At 43.3% G+C, this 18758-nt stretch overlaps 1 protein-coding gene across 1 annotated transcript in view; it reads right to left on the bottom strand.

The window, feature by feature from the left end:
- Positions 1-18758, bottom strand: part of ptprn2 (protein tyrosine phosphatase receptor type N2) — an 891364-nt gene that overhangs the window by 489532 nt on the left and 383074 nt on the right. Inside the window, exon 11 of the mRNA XM_080212823.1 lies at positions 7603-7682. Within this exon, the coding sequence (XP_080068949.1) occupies positions 7603-7682 (80 nt within the window). The remainder of the gene's footprint in view (positions 1-7602; positions 7683-18758) is intronic.

Genomic DNA, 18758 nt, shown 5'->3' with positions numbered 1-18758 from the left:
TTTTTTCTTTATTCATCTTACAGGCTGTGCATGTGGCTATGTAAACTGACATTTATTGCCCATTCCTTCTTTCCTTGAGAAGGTGGTGGTGAGCTGTTTTCTTGAATCATTGCAGTCCCTGAGGAGTAGGTACACACACAGTGCTGTTAGGGAAAGAGGTCTTGTATGGCACGGATGTTACTTGCTGCTTGCCAGCTCAAGCCTGCTTATTGTCCAGATCCTGCTGCATTTGGAAATGAACTGCTTCTTTATCCAAGCTGTCGCGAATGGTATTGAATATTGTACAGTCATCAGTGAAGATCCCTACTTCTGACCCTCTGATGGAAGGTCACTGATGAAGCAGCTGAAAGTGGCTGGGTCTAGGACATTATCTAAAGGAACACTTGCAGTAATATCTTGGAGCTGAGATGATTAACCTCCAACCATCTCCACACTCTTCCTTTGTGTCAGGTATGACTCAGGATGGTATGTGTCTTGAAAGGGAACCAGCATTTGGTGGCGTTCTCATGCTTCTGCTGCCCTTGTCTTTTTGATGGTAAAGGTTAGGGGTTTGTAACAGCAACATTTAGAGACACACAATATAACCAAGCAGAATCAGCATGGCTTCATGATGGAAAAATCATTCCTGACAAATTAATTAGAATTCTTTGAGGTGATAATGAGCAGGATAGAGAAAGGAGAAGCAGTAAATGGGTGGCAGATGGGCGGCAAAGCAAAGTGTACCGAGGATGCTGAAAGTCTACAAATGGATATAGATAGTCCAAGTGAGTGGGTGAGGGTCTGGCAGATGGAGTACAATGTTGGTAAATGTGAGGTATCCATTTTGGTAGGAATAACAGCAAAATGGACTATTATTTAAATGGTAAAAGATTGCAGCATGTCGCTGTGCAGAGGGACCTGGGTGTCCCTGTGCAGGAATCTCAAGGAGTTGGTCTGTAGATGCGGCAGGTAATTAAGAAGGCAAATGGAGTTTAAAAACAGCGAAGTCATGTTGCAGCTGTATAAGGTGCTGGTGAGGCCACACCTGGAGTACTGTGTACAGTTTTGGTCATCTTACTTGAGAAAGGATATACTGACACTGGAGGGGGTGCAGAGGAGATTCACTAGGTTGATTCCGGAATTGAGAGGGTTGGCTTATGAGGAGACACTGAGTAGACTGGGTCTATAACTCATTGGAATTCAGAAGAATGAGGGAAGATCTTATAGAAACATACAAGATTATGAAGGGAATAGATAACATAGAAGCAAGGAAGTTGTTTCCACTGGCAGGTGAAACTAGGCCTCAAAATAAGGGGAAGTAGATTTATGATTGAGTTGAGGAGGAACTTCTTCACACAAAGGATTGTGAATCTGTGGAATTCCCCGCCCAATGAAGCAGTTGAGGCTGCCCCAACAAATGTTTTTAAGGCAAGGATAGATACATTTTTAACAATAAAAGAATTAAGGATTATGGTGAGCGGGCGGGTAAGTGAAGCTAAGTCCACGAAAAGATTAGTCATGATCTTATTGAATGGTGGAGCAGGGTCAAGGGGCCAGATGGCCTACTCCTGCTCCCAGTTCTAAATATAATATACTTGGAGTTCCAAAATGTGTTCAGAAAGCCACTGCACAAAAGCCTATTTAATATAAGTGCCCATAATGTTGGGGGTAATATGGAATCATAGGATCCCTACAGTGCAAAAGGAGGCCATTCGGCCAATCAGGCCTACACCAAAAGCAATCCCACCCAGACCCTATCCCCATAACCCTACATATTTACCCTGCTGGCTCCCCTGACACTAAGGATCAATTTAGCATGGTCAACAACCTGTACATCTTTGGACTGTGGGAGGAAACTGGAGCACCTGGAGGAAACCCATGCGCACACAGGGAGAATGTGCAAACTCCACATAGACAGTCACCCGAGGCCAGAATTGAACCTGGGTCTCTGGCACTGTGAGGCAGCAGTGCTAACTGTATATATATTATGTTAGCATGAATAGAGGATTGGTTATCCAGTAGCCATAGTTGAATTGGGACATGTTGAATGGGTCGGCAGTGCTACAGCTAACGTATTATCAGGCCCTTTCTGGCCCAGTAAGCAAAGTCATTTTTTAGAAATGAATAGAATTGGCTGAAGAGCAGCATCAGTGAAGGAGAGAGGTGAAGGGGGAGAGAGCTAATGAGGAGTCCCAGAAGAATCACTTAGCACTCAATTAACTATTAGTTATCACTGTACTCAAGCAGTTCAGTGCAAAAACGTAAAGGCAAATCTCAAAGATATTTTTCTCTCAATTGCTTCAAATGAAAGAATACATATTGGTCTAGCCTTGGAATATAATTAAGCTTCTCTCCTATGTCATCAAACATGGGCGGCATGATGGCACAATGGCTTGCACTGAAGCCTCACAACACCAGGGACCCGGGTTCAATTCCAGCCATGGGACGCTGTCTGTGTGGAGTTTGCATATTCTCCTTGTGTCGGCGTGTGTTTCCTCTGGGTGCTCTGGTTTCCTCCCACACTCCAAAGATGTGTGGGTTAGGTGGATTGACCATGCTATATTTCCCCTTAGTATTTCAAGATGTGTAGGTTAGAGGGATTATGTGGGGTAAATATCTGTGGTTTGGGGATAGGGCATGGGGAAGATGCTCTGTCGGAGAGTTTGTGCACATTGGATGGGTTGACTGGCCTCCTTCTGCACTGTATGATTCTCTGATCTCTAACACCATACACTACCTCCTAGCCCTGAGGCTATCTACTCCAAGGCCCTTGTCTGTGCAGCCAGTTCAGAATCTGCAAACTTTGCTGGAGACCTGTACCCATCACATACTGTTCCTACCCAAGGCAAAAAAGTTCCTGACCTCTCGTCCTGTTTACTTGGTATGAAATTAGGAAAAAACCATATGAGGAATTAGGTGTCGATTTGCGCTGAATTTGTACATTAACGCACTCCCCTACCAGGTAACCAAATTAAAGTTGGAACGTTTTGCCCACTGTTACACAATTTATTGAGTTTTTGAATTGAATTAAAGTATAAAAGGGAGCGAAAATAGCATTACTTTTAAAAGAACTAACTGTTGTTGCATTAGTCTGGATTCCAATAAAGGAGAGCTGATTAAAGTGGGACCAACCAGTGGTTTCCACCTCCACACCTCTCTGTGTTTCTATTGATCTGTGGCTCAGGTCCCAGTCTACACAGCATTCATCAGACAGTTCTTGACCGGCGAGTAACTGTTCTCGCCCTTTGTGACCAGCAACTTTCCTTCTTCATCCGTCCGAGTGAGTCACCCCAGTCTAAACCCACCAATCGAAAAACTATCAGCCATCAGCCATAGCAGACTGTGTGCCATAATGATTTTGCTTGATGCACGCAAGACAATGCCTCAGAATCCAGTCAATACTTTTGTATTAAATCTTCTCTTGGAGACATTCCAGTTCCCTGGTTTGTCTGAACTCTAATCTGCCTTGCAAATTGTGAATTGAATGCACATGCGAACAGCAGATAATAATCAGGTACATCCACAGATCAGGCGTCACTTTCCTATCGGCAAGGATGCTAAATGGGATGCTGCATGCTTCCTCATCACCACTACTCTCACCGCAGAGCTTGTACTTTAACCTCTTCTCAGTTATATATGCATTGCATTATATTCCATTAGGGCGCAAGGAACAGATAAACTACAGTAGGAAACCCAATTTTGCCCCCATACACATCCCCACCACCTTTTCCATTCAGATTTTGTTCAGGTCACAGATTGCAGTGGAAAAAATCTCATTATCAAACCGGGCAATCCACTTGCAGTGGCTGCAGCCTCAAGGTTCTGTGCATTTAAAATTTCAGTGAGAAAGGAATTATTCACCTTGGAATAAAAATGCAGGAGCTGTCTCCTTCTTGCTTTCAACACGCACTAAGTGTTATCCCGTGGCAAAAAAACAAAAGCTGAACATTGTTCAAAGCAAGGCATGAATGAGAAAAGATGGTTCTGGTTTGACAATTGTCAGGATGCTGGTGCCGTTGTGAATTCCTTGATTTCCCTTGCCATTCTTATGATAATAAAACTGCAAGCTAAAAAATGATCAAGCACCTAAGGAAATGATACCACAACTTGGGATCATCCGCCAAAAATTCAAAGTGCATCTGTGGTGCATTAACTTAGAACTTGATCTAATCTGTCCAAATATCACAACTGACTGAACAATAGGTGGAAAGGTCTCTGCTCCAAATCTTCATAGGAACCGAAGTTACAGGTTACTTCATATGCATTTATTTTGCATGCATACATGGGTTGATTTAGCTCAGCTAGCTGGACAGCTGGTTAGTGATGCAGAGAGTGACACCAATAGCCAAAGTTCAATTCCAGGATTGGCTGAGGCTATTCAATCTTCACAACCTTGCCTGAGGTGTGGTGATTCTCAGGGTAAATCATCACCAGTCACAGCCTGTGATCAACTTTACCTTTTATTTGTTGTGCAAATGTTTTTTTTTAATTTATTTGTGGGAGATGGCATTTATTGCCCAACCCTAGTTGCCCTTGGTCAGTTGAAAGTCAGCCACATTGCTGTGGCTCTGGATCACATATAGGCCAGACCAGGTATGGATGGCAGATTTCCTTTCCTGAAGGACATTAGTGAACCAGATGGATTTTTCCGACAATCGACAATGGTTTTATAGTCTTCAGAAGATTCTGAATTCCAGATATTTTTTATTGAATTCAAATTCCACCAACTGCTGTGGCGGGATTCAAACCCGGGTCCCCAGAACATTAGCTGAGTTTCTGAATTAATAGTCTAGTGATAATACCATTGAGCCATCGTCTCCACCACAATGGGTATGCTTTTCATGAATATTATTTGCTTATTGATATTATTTGTTCGTGGAATATGAGTGAGACTGACAGAGCTTCACTTATTGCCTGTCCGTAGTTACTCTGGGTAAGGTTTTGTGATCATTCTGCTTACACTGCTGCTCTGATTCTGATGAGTCTCAGTTTCATTTTAACTTTGGAGGCATATTTAATGTTTTACTGCATTGTTTCACCAGTCATGTCGGTTCCATAGTATCCACTAGAGTTCTAGCTTCCAGCATCTGACCCACAGAATTGCCAGGTTTTTTAAAAAAATAACCTGATCCTTTTCCAAGCATGAATTTAAGTTTGTTTCACATATCTTCCCATGTCTATGTGGGTTTCCTCCAGCTGCTCTGATTTCCTCTCACTGTCCAAATGTTTGCAGGTTAGGTGGTTTGGCCATGCTAAATTGCCCTTTAGTATTCAAACATGTGTGGGTTAGGTAGATTGTCCATGGTAAACGCACAGGGTCATGATGTGGGTATGCCGGCGTTGGACTGGCGTAAACACAGTAAAAAGTCTGACAACACCAGGTTTTTCAGACTTTTTACTGTGTTTACGCCAGTCCAACGCCGGCATACCCACATCATGACTACTATCGACACCGCAAACTGCCGGATCCAAGTGGAGAGGATCTCCAAGAAGATTGCGCATATCGACACAGACATCAAGTTTTTACAGAGATGCAAGAAAGCAGACAAGATACCAAAAGGACTACAGATCACGAACCCACTCAGGGCAACCTATAACACAGACTACGCTGAAACTAAAACCTGGTGTTGTCAGACTTTTTAACGCACAGGGTTACAGGGATAGGGTAGTGGAATGGATCTGGGTAAAATGTGTTCATCCAACAGGAGGTGTATGTCAGCAATAAAAGAACTAATTTCAGGAAGTAGAGAAAGATTTAATAAAGAAACTTCATTACTCAAACACCTGGGGCCACAGTCTGGGCCATACAAGCTCCCCACAATCCCCATCTGCTTCTTATTTATACCTGGTCAGTTGGTCAGCTGAACACCACATCATTTTGCCATTGGTTACATTGTCTACTGGGTCAGTTGGTCAGCTGACCCTCACTGCATGTTACCATTGGTCACATTATAACAGTTGTAATGTTATCATTGGTTACATTATAAAAAGATGCTCTTTTGGAGAGTCAGTGCAAATGACCACCTTCTGTACGGTGTGGATTTACAGTTAAGTTGAGTAGTTACCCCATAATATCAACTTCAAAACATCACATAGTGGGCATTTCCTTGGTTTTCAGCTTGCTAGAAATAACGCTCATCATGTTTTGGATTGCACTGTACACAGACCCAATCAGAAACCATAGCAGCTGCATGAGATCCAATTCATTACAACAATCTTCAGAAGAAAATAAAGGTGAGATCAAAGTCTTTATGGAGAGGCAAAATACTAAAGGGTCAGGGAAAATAACAGGAAAATTGGATTTGCTCCGGTGAAGCAGTTAGCACTAGAGTGGGAATACTGCACAGATGTCTTTTGTACAAAAGCTTATTTGACTCTTTGAGAAAAAGGTGAAGTGAAGCAGGTGACACAGCCTTGGCAATACAGTGACTCCAGGCATATTGTGATGCAGAATTTCATCTTTAGCTGGAATTGCTTCAGCTGCACATTCGATGTTCCCATGGTCTCTTTTCCTGTGCGTACTTCTTGGAACGTTTATACTTTCAGTCTGTCCCTCCCTCCCTAAAAAGCCAGGCAATGCTTCGACTTGAAACGGCACAGGAAATAACTCTTTGAGTCTTTTAGAATATCCATTTGTGACATGGATTTCAAATGCCTTCTGTTAATGGTTCAGCATTTGCTGATAATACTATGCCAGGTCCATTTCCCATTGTTATCTTATTCCGTGTAACCCATCCCCCAGCCCACTTGAATGAACTCAGCAAAACATTTAGTCCCTGAACCATTAGGTTTCAGCTTCAGATAGATTCTGCTCATTCAGATGGAGCTCTCAGTATTTACCAGTGAGCTAAACACCACCTCTTTTAGTGACCTTACTTTCTGCTAATACATCTTCACATCCTTTTTAATGTTTCATTAAGTGTGATTCATGGAGACAATTCTTTTCACCATTCCATACCATGCCTGCATCTCTTAATTTAAATCCAACTCCTCAACAAACAATGAAGTCATTGGTCGCCTTAATTGACTCTGCAATCCCATCTGTGCTACAATCTTTGCAACTGTCTCTTTTATTAAGCGTGTATTCGTGTGTGTGTACGTGTGTGTGCGTTTGTGTGTTTGTACATGCTTGTGTGTTTGCATATATGTATGTCTGTACATGTGTGTGTTTGTACGTGTGTGTATGTTTGTACTCGTATGTGTGTTTGTATTTGTACGTGTATATGTGTGCGTGTTTGTACCTGTGTGTGTTTGTACATGTGGGTGTGTGTGTGTGTTTGTACGTATGTGTATGTTTGTATGTCTGTGTGTGTTGCATGTGTATATGTATGTGTTTGCACATGTGTGTGTTTGTTTGAACGTGTGTGTTTTTATTTGTGTGTGTACGTGTGTGTGTTTTACATGCATGTGTGTTTGTATGACAGTGTTTGTATGTGTGTTTGTGTGTGTTTGTACATGTGTGTGTTTTTACATGCATGTGTGTTTATATGTGTGTTTTTACATGTGTATGTTTGTACATGTGTGTTTTTATATGTGTGTATGTTTGTACATGTGTGTGTGTGTACAGAGTGGGATTCTGCTTCTAACACATCAGTATAAAGTAAAAGCAATATTCATTCCTACCTGCTACATTCACCACGTCAGCCGTTGACACATTTTGACCATTGACTTTAACTTGGAAGATCACAGCTGGCCCCATCATACTGAAAGATAATTAAAATTGATGACGGGCTTTAGAGCAGATTCCACACGTTTGCTACGGGCAGATTGATTTTTATACAGAAATTAACTGGAGGGAACTAAACAGCAACACCAATAATGCACCTTTAATGCAGTCAAATATCACCTAGGTGCTTCATTGGAGCATTAATAAACAAAATTTGACACGGAGACACATAAGGGAATATTAGGGCAGATAACCAAATTCTTGGTCAAAGAGACAGACTTCACGGAGAGCCTTAAAAAAGGAAATAGAGTACAAGAGGCAGAGGTGTGGAGAGAGAGAGTTTAGAGACTCGACAGCAGAAGGCCCATCGAAAATGGTGGAGGGATTAAAACCAGGGATTCTCTGGAGGTCAGAACTAGGAGATTGCAGATATCATGGAAGGTTGTAGCAGGAATGTTCATCAGTGAGCACTGGGATGATAGACGAATGGGACTGGGTACAAGTTAGAATACAGCCAACGTAGTTCTGGATGACTTCAAGTTTGCAGAGGGTGAAAAATGGGAGGCCAGCCAGGCGTGCATTCGAATAGTCAAGTCCAGAGGAAATAAAGGCATGGATGAGGATTTCAGCAGCAAATGAGCCGAGACAAGACTGGAGGTGTAAATAGGAAGTCTTAGCTTTTTCTTTATTTGCTTATGGGATGCGGGCATCAATGGATAGGCCATCATTTATTGTCCATCCCTAATTGCCCTTGACAAAATGGTGGTGAGCTGCCTTCTTGAACTGCTGTGGTGTTGGTACATCAACAGTGCAGTTAGGGAGGAAGTTGCAGGATTTAAACCCAGTGACTGTGAAGAAATGGCAGTAGATTTCCAAGTCAGAGTGATTTGGGGCTTTGAGGGGAACCAGCCAGGTGTCGCTGTTCCCAGATAATGGCAAGCAAACGCGGTCAGGAATTCACCTTGGGATCTAATGAGACACCAGGCTGTGAACAACAGGTTCAGATTCATAAAGTTGCCAGGGAGAGGGGATGGAGTCAATGGCTCAGGAAAGGAGCTTGGAGTGGGGATCAAAGTCAACAATGACTATGGTCTTTCCAACATACAGTGGTTCAAGATGGCAGTTCACCATCACCTTCTTAAGGGCTACTTATTGGGCAATTTATAATGGGCAATTGTTAAGGAACAGGCAATAAATGCTGGCCTAGCCAATGACTCACATCCTGTAGAATCATAGAATTATGACAGTGCAGAAGAAGGCCATTCAGCCCATCAAGCCTGCACCCGCAACAATCCCAACCAGGCCCTATCCCAGTAACACCACATATTTACCCTGCTAATCCCCGACACACACTAAGGGACAATTTAGCATGGCCAATCAAGCTAACCTAGACATCTGTGGACTGTAACTGAATAAATAGAATAATAAATATTCTAAACAACTCAATGCTGTAATTTTACAATGATTATCATTTTTAATCCTAAATTGCTCATACTTCATTAGGTGACAATCGAGTCTCATATTAGTATTTATGCCAGATTTAATGCATAATTTTTTTTTAAGTGTAAAATGCAGCCCTTAGTTTTTTTGTGTTTTCTGATTATAAGTTAATTGTACGACTGGAGCCATCAGATTCACAATTGGAATCCACCCTTTATGTCCAACCCATTCATAGTCTAAACACCACTGCCACATCATTACTTAAAACTTCTGACCAGTACCCACACCAAACTAGTTAGGGATCAACCCTGGATCTAAGGTATGGCACTTATCCAAACCTCCTATGGAAAAATTGCATTTAAATAATCATCTCGTATGTCGCGTATAAACTTCAACAGCAACAAAATATAATGATAGGTCTCAAGGCTTCACTAATGTCCTTTAGAGAAGGATATCTGTTGTCCTTACCTGGTCTGGCCAACATGTGACTCCAGAACCACAGCAATGTGATTGATTCTCAATTGCCCTCAGACAACTAGGGATGGGCAATAAATGCTGGCCAGTGATGCCCATGTCCCACGACACTTAGCTCCACTCTTCTCCTTTTTCCCTATAGCCCTGCACATTTTTTCCTTTTTCAGTATATAATTCCCGTCTGAAAAGTGCTACTCAATCTGTTTCCATTGCCCTGTTGAGGCAGTGTATTCTAGATCGTGACAATTCCCTGAGTAAAAAAAGATTTCTCATCATCCCCACTTGCCCACTATTTTGGGAATATCCTGGGTGGCACGGTGGTTAGTACTGTTCGATTACCGGCATGGGTCACTGTCTGTGTGGGGTTTGCACGTTCTCCTCTGTGTCTGTGTGGGTTTCCCACAGATGCTCCAATTTTCCCCCCACAGTCCGAAAGATTGTGCTGGTTAGGTGCATTGGCCATGCTAAATTCTCCCTTAGTGTACCTGAACAAGCGCCAGAGCGTGGCAACTAGGGGATTTTCACAGTAATTTCATTGCAGTGTTAATGTAAATCCACTTGTGACACCAATAAATTAAATAAAATATCTTAAATCTATGTCCTCTAGGTAATGGCCCTCCCACCAATGGAAATAGTTTCTCCAAATCCCCTCTGCCAAAAGCCTTCACAATTTAGAACACCTCAAATAACTTTCCCTTTTGCCTGCTGTGCTCTAAGCATAACATTCCCTGCTTCACATGAGATCTGATGGAAAAATGTGTCTTTCAGTTGGAAGATTTAGTGATCGAAGAATTACACTGTATCACCTGGACGATAGTTAAGCAAAAAACCGATAAGCTGAAAAGCTGAAATAGAAACAAAAGACAGTGGGACTGTCTGTCTGATAAAGGGTCTCAGTCTGAAATAATGCATCTTTCCTCTCCTCAGATGCTGGAGATCTTGCTTTGCTTCTCCAGCACTTTCTGAACAATGCTTAAATGCCTGCACTGCTGGCCACCTTTGTGTGAGTAATGCTCTTACGTACAGACAGCGGGGAGCAACTTCTAATACCACAGGGACTAAGAGAATTCAAGCCACAATTATTGGAGGTGGTTTGTCCTGAAATAGCAATTTTGCAGGCATCAAGTGATGCATTAATACCTCTCAATATAAGATCTCACAAGCAGATGCTGAGGCTGAATGGAATGACAATGATTTCCTATAAAACCATTTCCTGTATAGCTGCTACCAGACTGTGCAACTCACTAGTATAGACACTCCACACTGAAGCATTGCTATCTCCACTTCCCAGAATGAAGGATTTGGGATCTACAACAATGCCACATTGTACCACCTTATTAACTTTCTAAAGTGCTCATAAATGTTTTTTTTAATTCACCCATAGGACGTGGGCATCACTGGCTAGGCCAACATTTATTACCCATCCCTAAAATCCTTCGAGAAGTTGATGGAGAGCTGCCTTCTTGAACCGCTGCAGTACATGTACTTGCCATCTTGTGAAAGTGCTTTTTTTCAATCATTTGTGGGACATGGGCATCGCTGGCTGGCCAGCATTTGTTGCCCACCCCTAATTGCTCTTGGAGAGCAGTTGAAAGTCAACCACATTGCTGCGGCTCTGGAGTCACATGGAGGTCAGACCAGGTCAGGGCAGCAGATTTCCTTCCCTAAAGGACATTAGCGAACCAGATAGTTTTTCCGACAATCAACAATGGTTCCCCGGTAAATTCTTAATTCCACCATCTGTCGTGGAGGGATTTGAACCCGGGTGCCCGGAACATTAGCTGAGTTTCTGGATTAATAGTCTAGCGATAATATCACTTAGGCCATAGCCTCCTCTATGAATATTGAAGATCTGCTTAGAGTTGATCATTTCTGAAACTGTCACTTATTTAACTCCAAATATCGAGCAATTTGTTCCTTGAAACATGAGTGCGAAAGCCCAGTGGTGAAAGCCTTTTAAACTGTCCTCCCTCGCACTTTGGTTTTCCAGCAGTTATAATTATTTCTTCTTCGTCACAAAAAGTCAGGACTTCCTGAGGATCACTGTTAAAATAATTACAATATTCAACTCTCATGAAGTCTAAGCTAGACTAGTTCACTTCCACGCTGAACTCGAAAATTCATGAGAACATCACATTATAAAATAAACTGGGATAATGCAGTAGTCTGCGTTGCTAGTAAATTCCCAGAGACTGGCTCAATTCTGGCCTTTCAACATCTTTAAAAAGGAGCGCAAACTAAAATCACAAATCAATCCTTGAATTGTTTCAGGGAGACATCCAGTTGGCCTCAATGAAGATTTAACCATTAGACACACAATTCTGGGGTTATAGGCCAATAGAATCATAGAATCCCTACAGTGCAGAAGGAGGCCATTCATCCCATTGTGTCTGCACCGACCTCCTGACACAGCATCCCACCCAGGCCCTACCCCTGTAACCCCACATATTTACCTCACTAACCAACACATCTTGGGGACACTAAGGGGCAATTTAACATAACTAATCAAACCTAACCTGTACATCTTTGGATTGTGGGAGGAAACCAGAGCAGACACAGGTAGAACATACAGACTCCACACAGACAGTCACCCAAGGCCAGCATTGAACTCAGGTCTCTGGTGCTGTGAGGCATCAGTGCTAGCCACCGTGTCACCATGCCACCCTATCTGGCAATTTTTGTCAAACAAGAATAGAGGACACTGGAAAAGTTCAGCAGCTCTGCCAGCATCTATCAGAAGAGAAACAGAGTTAATGTTGCGAGTCACAGACCCATGACCAGAACGGAAAGGAGAAAGAATGACAGAGTAAAACAAATTACAACAAAAAGTAACAACTTTAAGAAAAAAATGACAGACAGCCTGGCGTGAGAGGGAGAAGGGTGTTTTGCATTGAGGCAATACATGTACAGGATATTAAAATAACAGGAGGGGGGTTTAAGATGGAGGAAGAAAGTCAAAACTTAAAGCTGCCAAACTCAACATTGAATCCCAAGGGCTGTAACGTGACCAACCAGGAGACGAGATGCTGCTCCTCCAGCTTGCCCCAGGCTTCACTGGAGCTTTGCAGCAGGCCAAGGATGGGCAAGTGAGCATGAGAGAAAGGTACAGAGTTAAAATGGCATGCAACAGGAAGGGTGGGGTCATGCTTGAGGACTGAGGAAATGTGTTCTGCAAAGTGATCACCCAGTCTGTGTTTAGTCTCCCCGATGTAGAGATGACCACATTGGGAGCAGCAAATACAATGGGTCAAGCTGAAGGAAACACTAGTGAAACGCTGCTTAATCTGAAGAAAGTGTTAGGGGCATTGAACGGTGAGGATGAAGGAGATAAAGAGGCAAGTGTTGTATCTTCTGTGATTGCAAAGGATTGGGAAGGTTTGGGGAATTGGGAGTGATGGAGGAGTGGACCAGTGTGTCAGGGAGGGAACAGTTGTAAGCAACTGAATTTGGGTGTTGTGCATGTCCTATATTTTTCTCACATTGGGGTGGCACGGAGGCACAGTGGTTAGCACCATTGCCTCACAGCGCCAGCGTTCGATTCCCGGGTTGGGTCGCTGTCTGTGTGGGGTTTGCACGTTCTCCCCGTGTCTGCGTGGGTTTCCTCTGGCTGCTCTGTTTTCCTCGCACAGACTGAAAGATGTGCTAGTTAGGGACATTGACCCTCACAGGCGCCAGAATGTGGCAATTAGGGGAATTTCACAGAAACTTCATTGCAGTGTTAATGTAAGCCTTACTTGTGACTTACAAATAAAGTAATCTTTCAAAATGTACACAATTGGCTGGAAGGGGCGCTATATAAATGCAAATTCTTTGATAAAACAGAAAAAGTTTGACAATGCATCATGCAGCAATTTATCTTAAAAAGAAACATGAAACATTTGCTTTATACCAACTTGGAATTTATGTCTGAACAGTGGAGTACAGTTGGCAATTTCATCCGAAAGGAAATTTCACGAAAAATGGTGAAAGTGCAGCAGACTGGAAAGTGCCAGCCAAATCTTTCAGCAGCCTCTGTGGTGTCAGTGCACTGGGCTTCAATGTGTTTTCAATGTAATTGTACCCCCTAGTGGAATATGACAATTCAGCATCAAGCTATCATGGTCGTTGACTACAGAATTGATCCATCAACCAGATTAAAGATATTTTTGATTTTTTAGTTTACATAAAAAATAAAACCGCCTAATTTCAGTGGGAAAATGTTTGTTCACAGCACTCTGCAGATTATGCCAATTCCCTGAAGGCAGACTGGGCCACTTGAAGCAGCCTGACACAAATAAATTTCTCTCCCTCAATGCTTGGTTTCACTTATTGAAGTCTGCCGCAAATCAATTCAATGAAACATTGCTAAACGTCCATTACCAATTGTTGGGACGAAGTGTATACTATTAATACCATTGGCACTTGTGGTACAGTCAGAAGAGAGGGGAGGGTGAGTAGTTCAAAGGTGAAGGAAGAAGTGTGTAATAAATTGTAATAATGGAGAATTAGCTGCGCAACTGGGATGCTAAAAATGCAGTTTTGCTGTAGAGTAAAATACATCAATGAACAGAAGCTGGGAAAAAAGTCTATAATTGATTTATTTTATATTCATATATAGTAGGCTTCCTATCGCTGTTTTTACTGTGCCTTTTGAAGCCATCTCAATATCCCTCTCGCTTGCTCTATTGTCCCTTGCTACCTGTTATATTTTTCCTCAGTTTCATCTGAGTGTGCTCAGTTTCTGTCTCTCTTCCCTCCTGATAACCTCTGTCCCTGATATAGTCTGTCAATATCATCTTCCCATGATCCAACACTAGACTTCTCTCTTTTCTTTGTCTTCCTTTATTCCAACGTCTGTCTGCATCTCTCTCTCTCTTTCTCTCCCTTCCCGCATCCCAATCCCAATACAAAGAGGATAGCAGAAATGTCAAGAGAGGTTGGGCACTCAAACAACTTTCCTGAAGGAACAACATCCAAGAGTGAGGACAGGACCAAGAAGTGAAGGGATGGTGACACAAAGATGATTGAATAAATAAAAATGGATGTAAAGAACTTAAAAGTAAATAGAAAGGGACAAGGTGAAGAGGAAACCCTAGCTACATTAAAATGGAGTAGAGATATGGGGGCTGGGATCTTGTGCCCATTTGCCATTTGTGGGCACAAATAGCAACTGGGGCGTAAAATCCCGCGAAAGCTGATTAACGAGATTCGTGCTGGCACAATCTCTTGGCACAATCATCCCTGCCTCTTGCCATTGACATAATGTGGTTCACACCCAGGAAGGTTGGGAACTTCACTGAAATATAATTCAATATCACGAGCAAACTATCCTGCTACATCGTCCCCACCCTCGCCCATTCGAATTCAGAGTCCATCCCGCCATCGTGATGGCAATTTCTTTCTCAAAGCGTTTGAAAATATGGCAGGAAAAGCTAGCAGCACAGCTGGTGGGCTACACACTACCTTTTCCCCCTGAGACAACAGCTTGAAAAAGAATCAGAATGCTTCATCCAGAGGCAAAGACATCATGGCAACTTTTTATGTATGATTTCACTTATAAATGTATATATACACATTTTTAATATTCAGTATTGACATAAGGCATGCCAAAATATAATGGATAGTTGTTGGTAGTACAGAACTTGAATATTGTTGAAACAAAACATTTGGTCAAAGTTTTTCATCTTGCACTCATCAGGACGATCACAAGAATACTGATATCAGAGGAAGCAGCAGCTTTATGCTGTATGAGATGACAGTGTTAATTGGTTGGCAAATGGACTCTGGTTGGCGAGGAGTTGCCACGGAGAATGCATTAGTTGATGGTGACTGACATGTCGCTTCTGCTGTTCACACACAATAGGCAAAGTAAAGATTATGCTTAACCAGCCCATGCTTGCAAAACATAAAACAGTGTCCAACGTTAAATGAGATTCCACAATTGGTCAACATTTGCGAAATAATCCTCAGCGTGTTAAAAATTATGCTGACAGCCAATTTAAGAGAGTCAGTCGGGCTTGCAGTGTGATGAATATGCATGTACTGGAAACTACATATATTAATATATAGGGCGCTGTTCTCTGCAGATAGAAATAGTCCACACATACACAAAATAAGTTTCAGCCATTCGCTGATTCATTTCATAGGGCAATGCATTGACAAACAGAATCAAACTGCCTGGTTTAGATTTCAAACAATGTTTGGCACTTAAGAACATAAGAACATAAGAAATAGGAGCAGGAGTAGGCCATCTAGCCCTTCAAGCCTGCCCCGCCATTCAATAAGATCATGGCTGATCTGTCGTGGCTCAGTTCCACATTCCCGCCCTCTCCCCATAACCCTTAATCCCCTCTCTTATCAAAAACCCATCAACCCGCGTCTTAAATATTTTTAAGACGCGGGTTGATGGGTTTTACTGTCAGTCACCATCAACTGGTGCATTTTCCATGGCAACATCTCTATCAATTAGAGGCCATTTGCCAACCAATCTGTACTTTCTCATAGAACATAGAACATAGAACATAGAAAACTACAGCACAAACAGGCCCTTCGGCCCACAAGTTGCGCCGATCACATCACCTACCAACCTACAGACCTATCTATAACCCTCAATCTCATTAAACCCCATATACTCATCCAGAAGTCTTTTAAAAGACCCCAGCGAGTTCGCCTCCACCACCACTGACGGCAGCCGATTCCATTCACTCACCACCCTCTGAGTGAAAAACTTACCCCTAACATCACTTCTGAACCTCCCTCCCCGCACCTTAAATCTGTGTCCTCTCGTAGCGACCATTTCAACCTGGGGAAATAGCCTCTGAGAGTCCACCCTATCCATTCCTCTCAACATTTTGTAAACTTCTATCAGGTCGCCTCTCAACCTTCGTCTCTCCAGGGAAAAGAGTCCCAGCTCCCTCAACCTAACTTCATAAGGCATGCCTCCCAGTCCAGGCAACATTCTTGTAAATCTCCTCTGCACCCTTTCAATAGCTTCTACATCTTTCCTATAGTGAGGCGACCAGAACTGCGCACAATACTCCAAATGAGGCCTGACAAGGGTCTTATAAAGTTCCAGCATTACCTCCCGACTCCTAAACTCAATCCCTCGATTAATGAAGGCCAGTACACCATACGCCTTCTTGACCACCTCCTCCACCTGCGAGGCCGATTTAAGAGTCCTGTGGACCCGGACCCCAAGATCCTTCTGCTCCTCAACACTACTCAGACTTCTGCCCTTGATAGTGTACTCGTTCATCCCGTTGGTTCTGCCAAAATGGACGACTACACATTTATCCGCGTTGAAGTCCATCTGCCACTTCTCCGCCCAGTCCTGCATCCTATCTATGTCCTGCTGCAACTTTTGCCATCCTTCCAGATCATCCACAACACCACCGACCTTCGTGTCATCAGCGAACTTACTTACCCATCCCTCCACTTCCTCATCCAGGTCATTTATGAAAATGACAAACAACAAGGGTCCCAGAACAGATCCTTGAGGCACTCCGCTGGTGACTGACCTCCATTCAGAAAAAGCCCCATCCACAACCACTCTCTGCCTTCTGCAGGCAAGCCAGTTCTGGATCCACAAGGCCAAAGGCCCTTGGATCCCATGCCCTCTCACCTTCTCAAGAAGTCTTGCATGGGGGACCTTATCAAACGCCTTGCTGAAGTCCATGTACACTACGTCCACGGCACTTCCTTCGTCAATGTGTTCAGTCACATTATCGAAGAACTCAACTAGGCTTGTAAGGCACGACCTGCCCTTGACAAATCCATGCTGACTATTCCTGATCATGTCAAACCTCTCCAAATGTTCGTAAATCTTGTCCCTCAGAAGCCTCTCCATCAGCTTACCAACCACTGAGGTCAGACTCACCGGTCGGTAATTTCCCGGGCTATCTCTGTTCCCTTTCTTAAAAATAGGAACTACATCCGCAATCCTCCAATCCTCTGGAACCTCTCCCGTCTCCATTGACGACGCAAAGATCATCGCCAGGGGCTCTGCAATCTCTTCCCTCGCCTCCCACAGTATCCTGGGGTACATCCCATCTGGTCCCGGCGACTTATCTACCTTGATAGAATTCAAAAGTTCCAACACATCCTCCTCCTTAATATTCACGTACTCAATCCTTTCCATCTGCTGCAAATCCATAACAAAATCTCCCAGATCGGCTTCCACTGTGAATACTGAGGCGAAGTACTCGTTAAGCACCTCCGCCATTTCTTCTGGTTCCACACAAACCTTTCCCCCCTCACCTTTTATAGGTCCTATCCCTTCTCTTCTTATCCTTTTACCTTTCACATATTTATAGAAGGCCTTGGGATTCTCCTTAATCTTACCCGCCAAGGTCTTCTCATGACCCCTTCTGGCTCTCCTAATTTCCCTTTTAAGTTCCCTCCTACAGTCCTTATACTCCTCAAGATCTTTAACATCTCCTAATTCCCTGAACCTCTTGTACACCTTCCTTTTCTTCCTGACTAGGTTCAACACATCCTTTGTGCACCACAGTTCCCTCGACCCACCAAAACCCCCTCGTCTCATCGGAACGTTGTCATTCAGAGCTCCAGACACACATTCCTTGAATATCTGCCACCTTCCTTCGGTACTTTTCCCTAAGAACGCCTCCTTCCAGTTTATTTGTCCAAGTAACTTCCTGACTTCTTCGTATCTCCCCTTACCCCAGACAAACACCTTCCTAGCCTGCCTGATCCTATCTCGTTCCAACGCAATTGTGAAGGAGATAGAATTATGGTCACCATTTCCAAGATGCTCACCTACCGAAAGATCCATCACCTGCCCTGGTTCATTCGCCAGTACCAGGTCAAGTACAGCCTCTCCCCTCGTAGGCTTGTCCACATACTGCGTCAGGAAACCCTCCTGAACACACCTAACAAACTCCTCCCCATCTATACCCCTTACCCTAGGGATATTCCAGTCGATGTTTGGGAAATTGAAGTCTCCCATCACGACAACTCTGTTATTAAAACATCTCTCCAGAATCTGTTTCCCTATTTTCACTTCAACTTCCCTGTCACTATTGGGCGGCCTATAGATTACACCCAGCAAAGTTTTTGACCCTTTGCTGTTCCTAACTTCCACCCACAGAGATTCTGTAGACAATCCCTCCACGACATCCTCTTTCTCTGTAGCCATGACACTATCCTTGATCAACAGTGCCACGCCACCACCCCTTCTGCCACCCTCCCTGTCCTTCCTGAA

Source organism: Carcharhinus amblyrhynchos, chromosome 2 (genome assembly GCF_965287045.1).
Source record: "Carcharhinus amblyrhynchos chromosome 2, sCarAmb.v2.hapA, whole genome shotgun sequence".
Taxonomy (NCBI): domain Eukaryota; kingdom Metazoa; phylum Chordata; class Chondrichthyes; order Carcharhiniformes; family Carcharhinidae; genus Carcharhinus; species Carcharhinus amblyrhynchos.
Note: the sequence above shows the minus strand (reverse complement) of the source record. Positions and strands in the feature narration are given on the sequence as shown.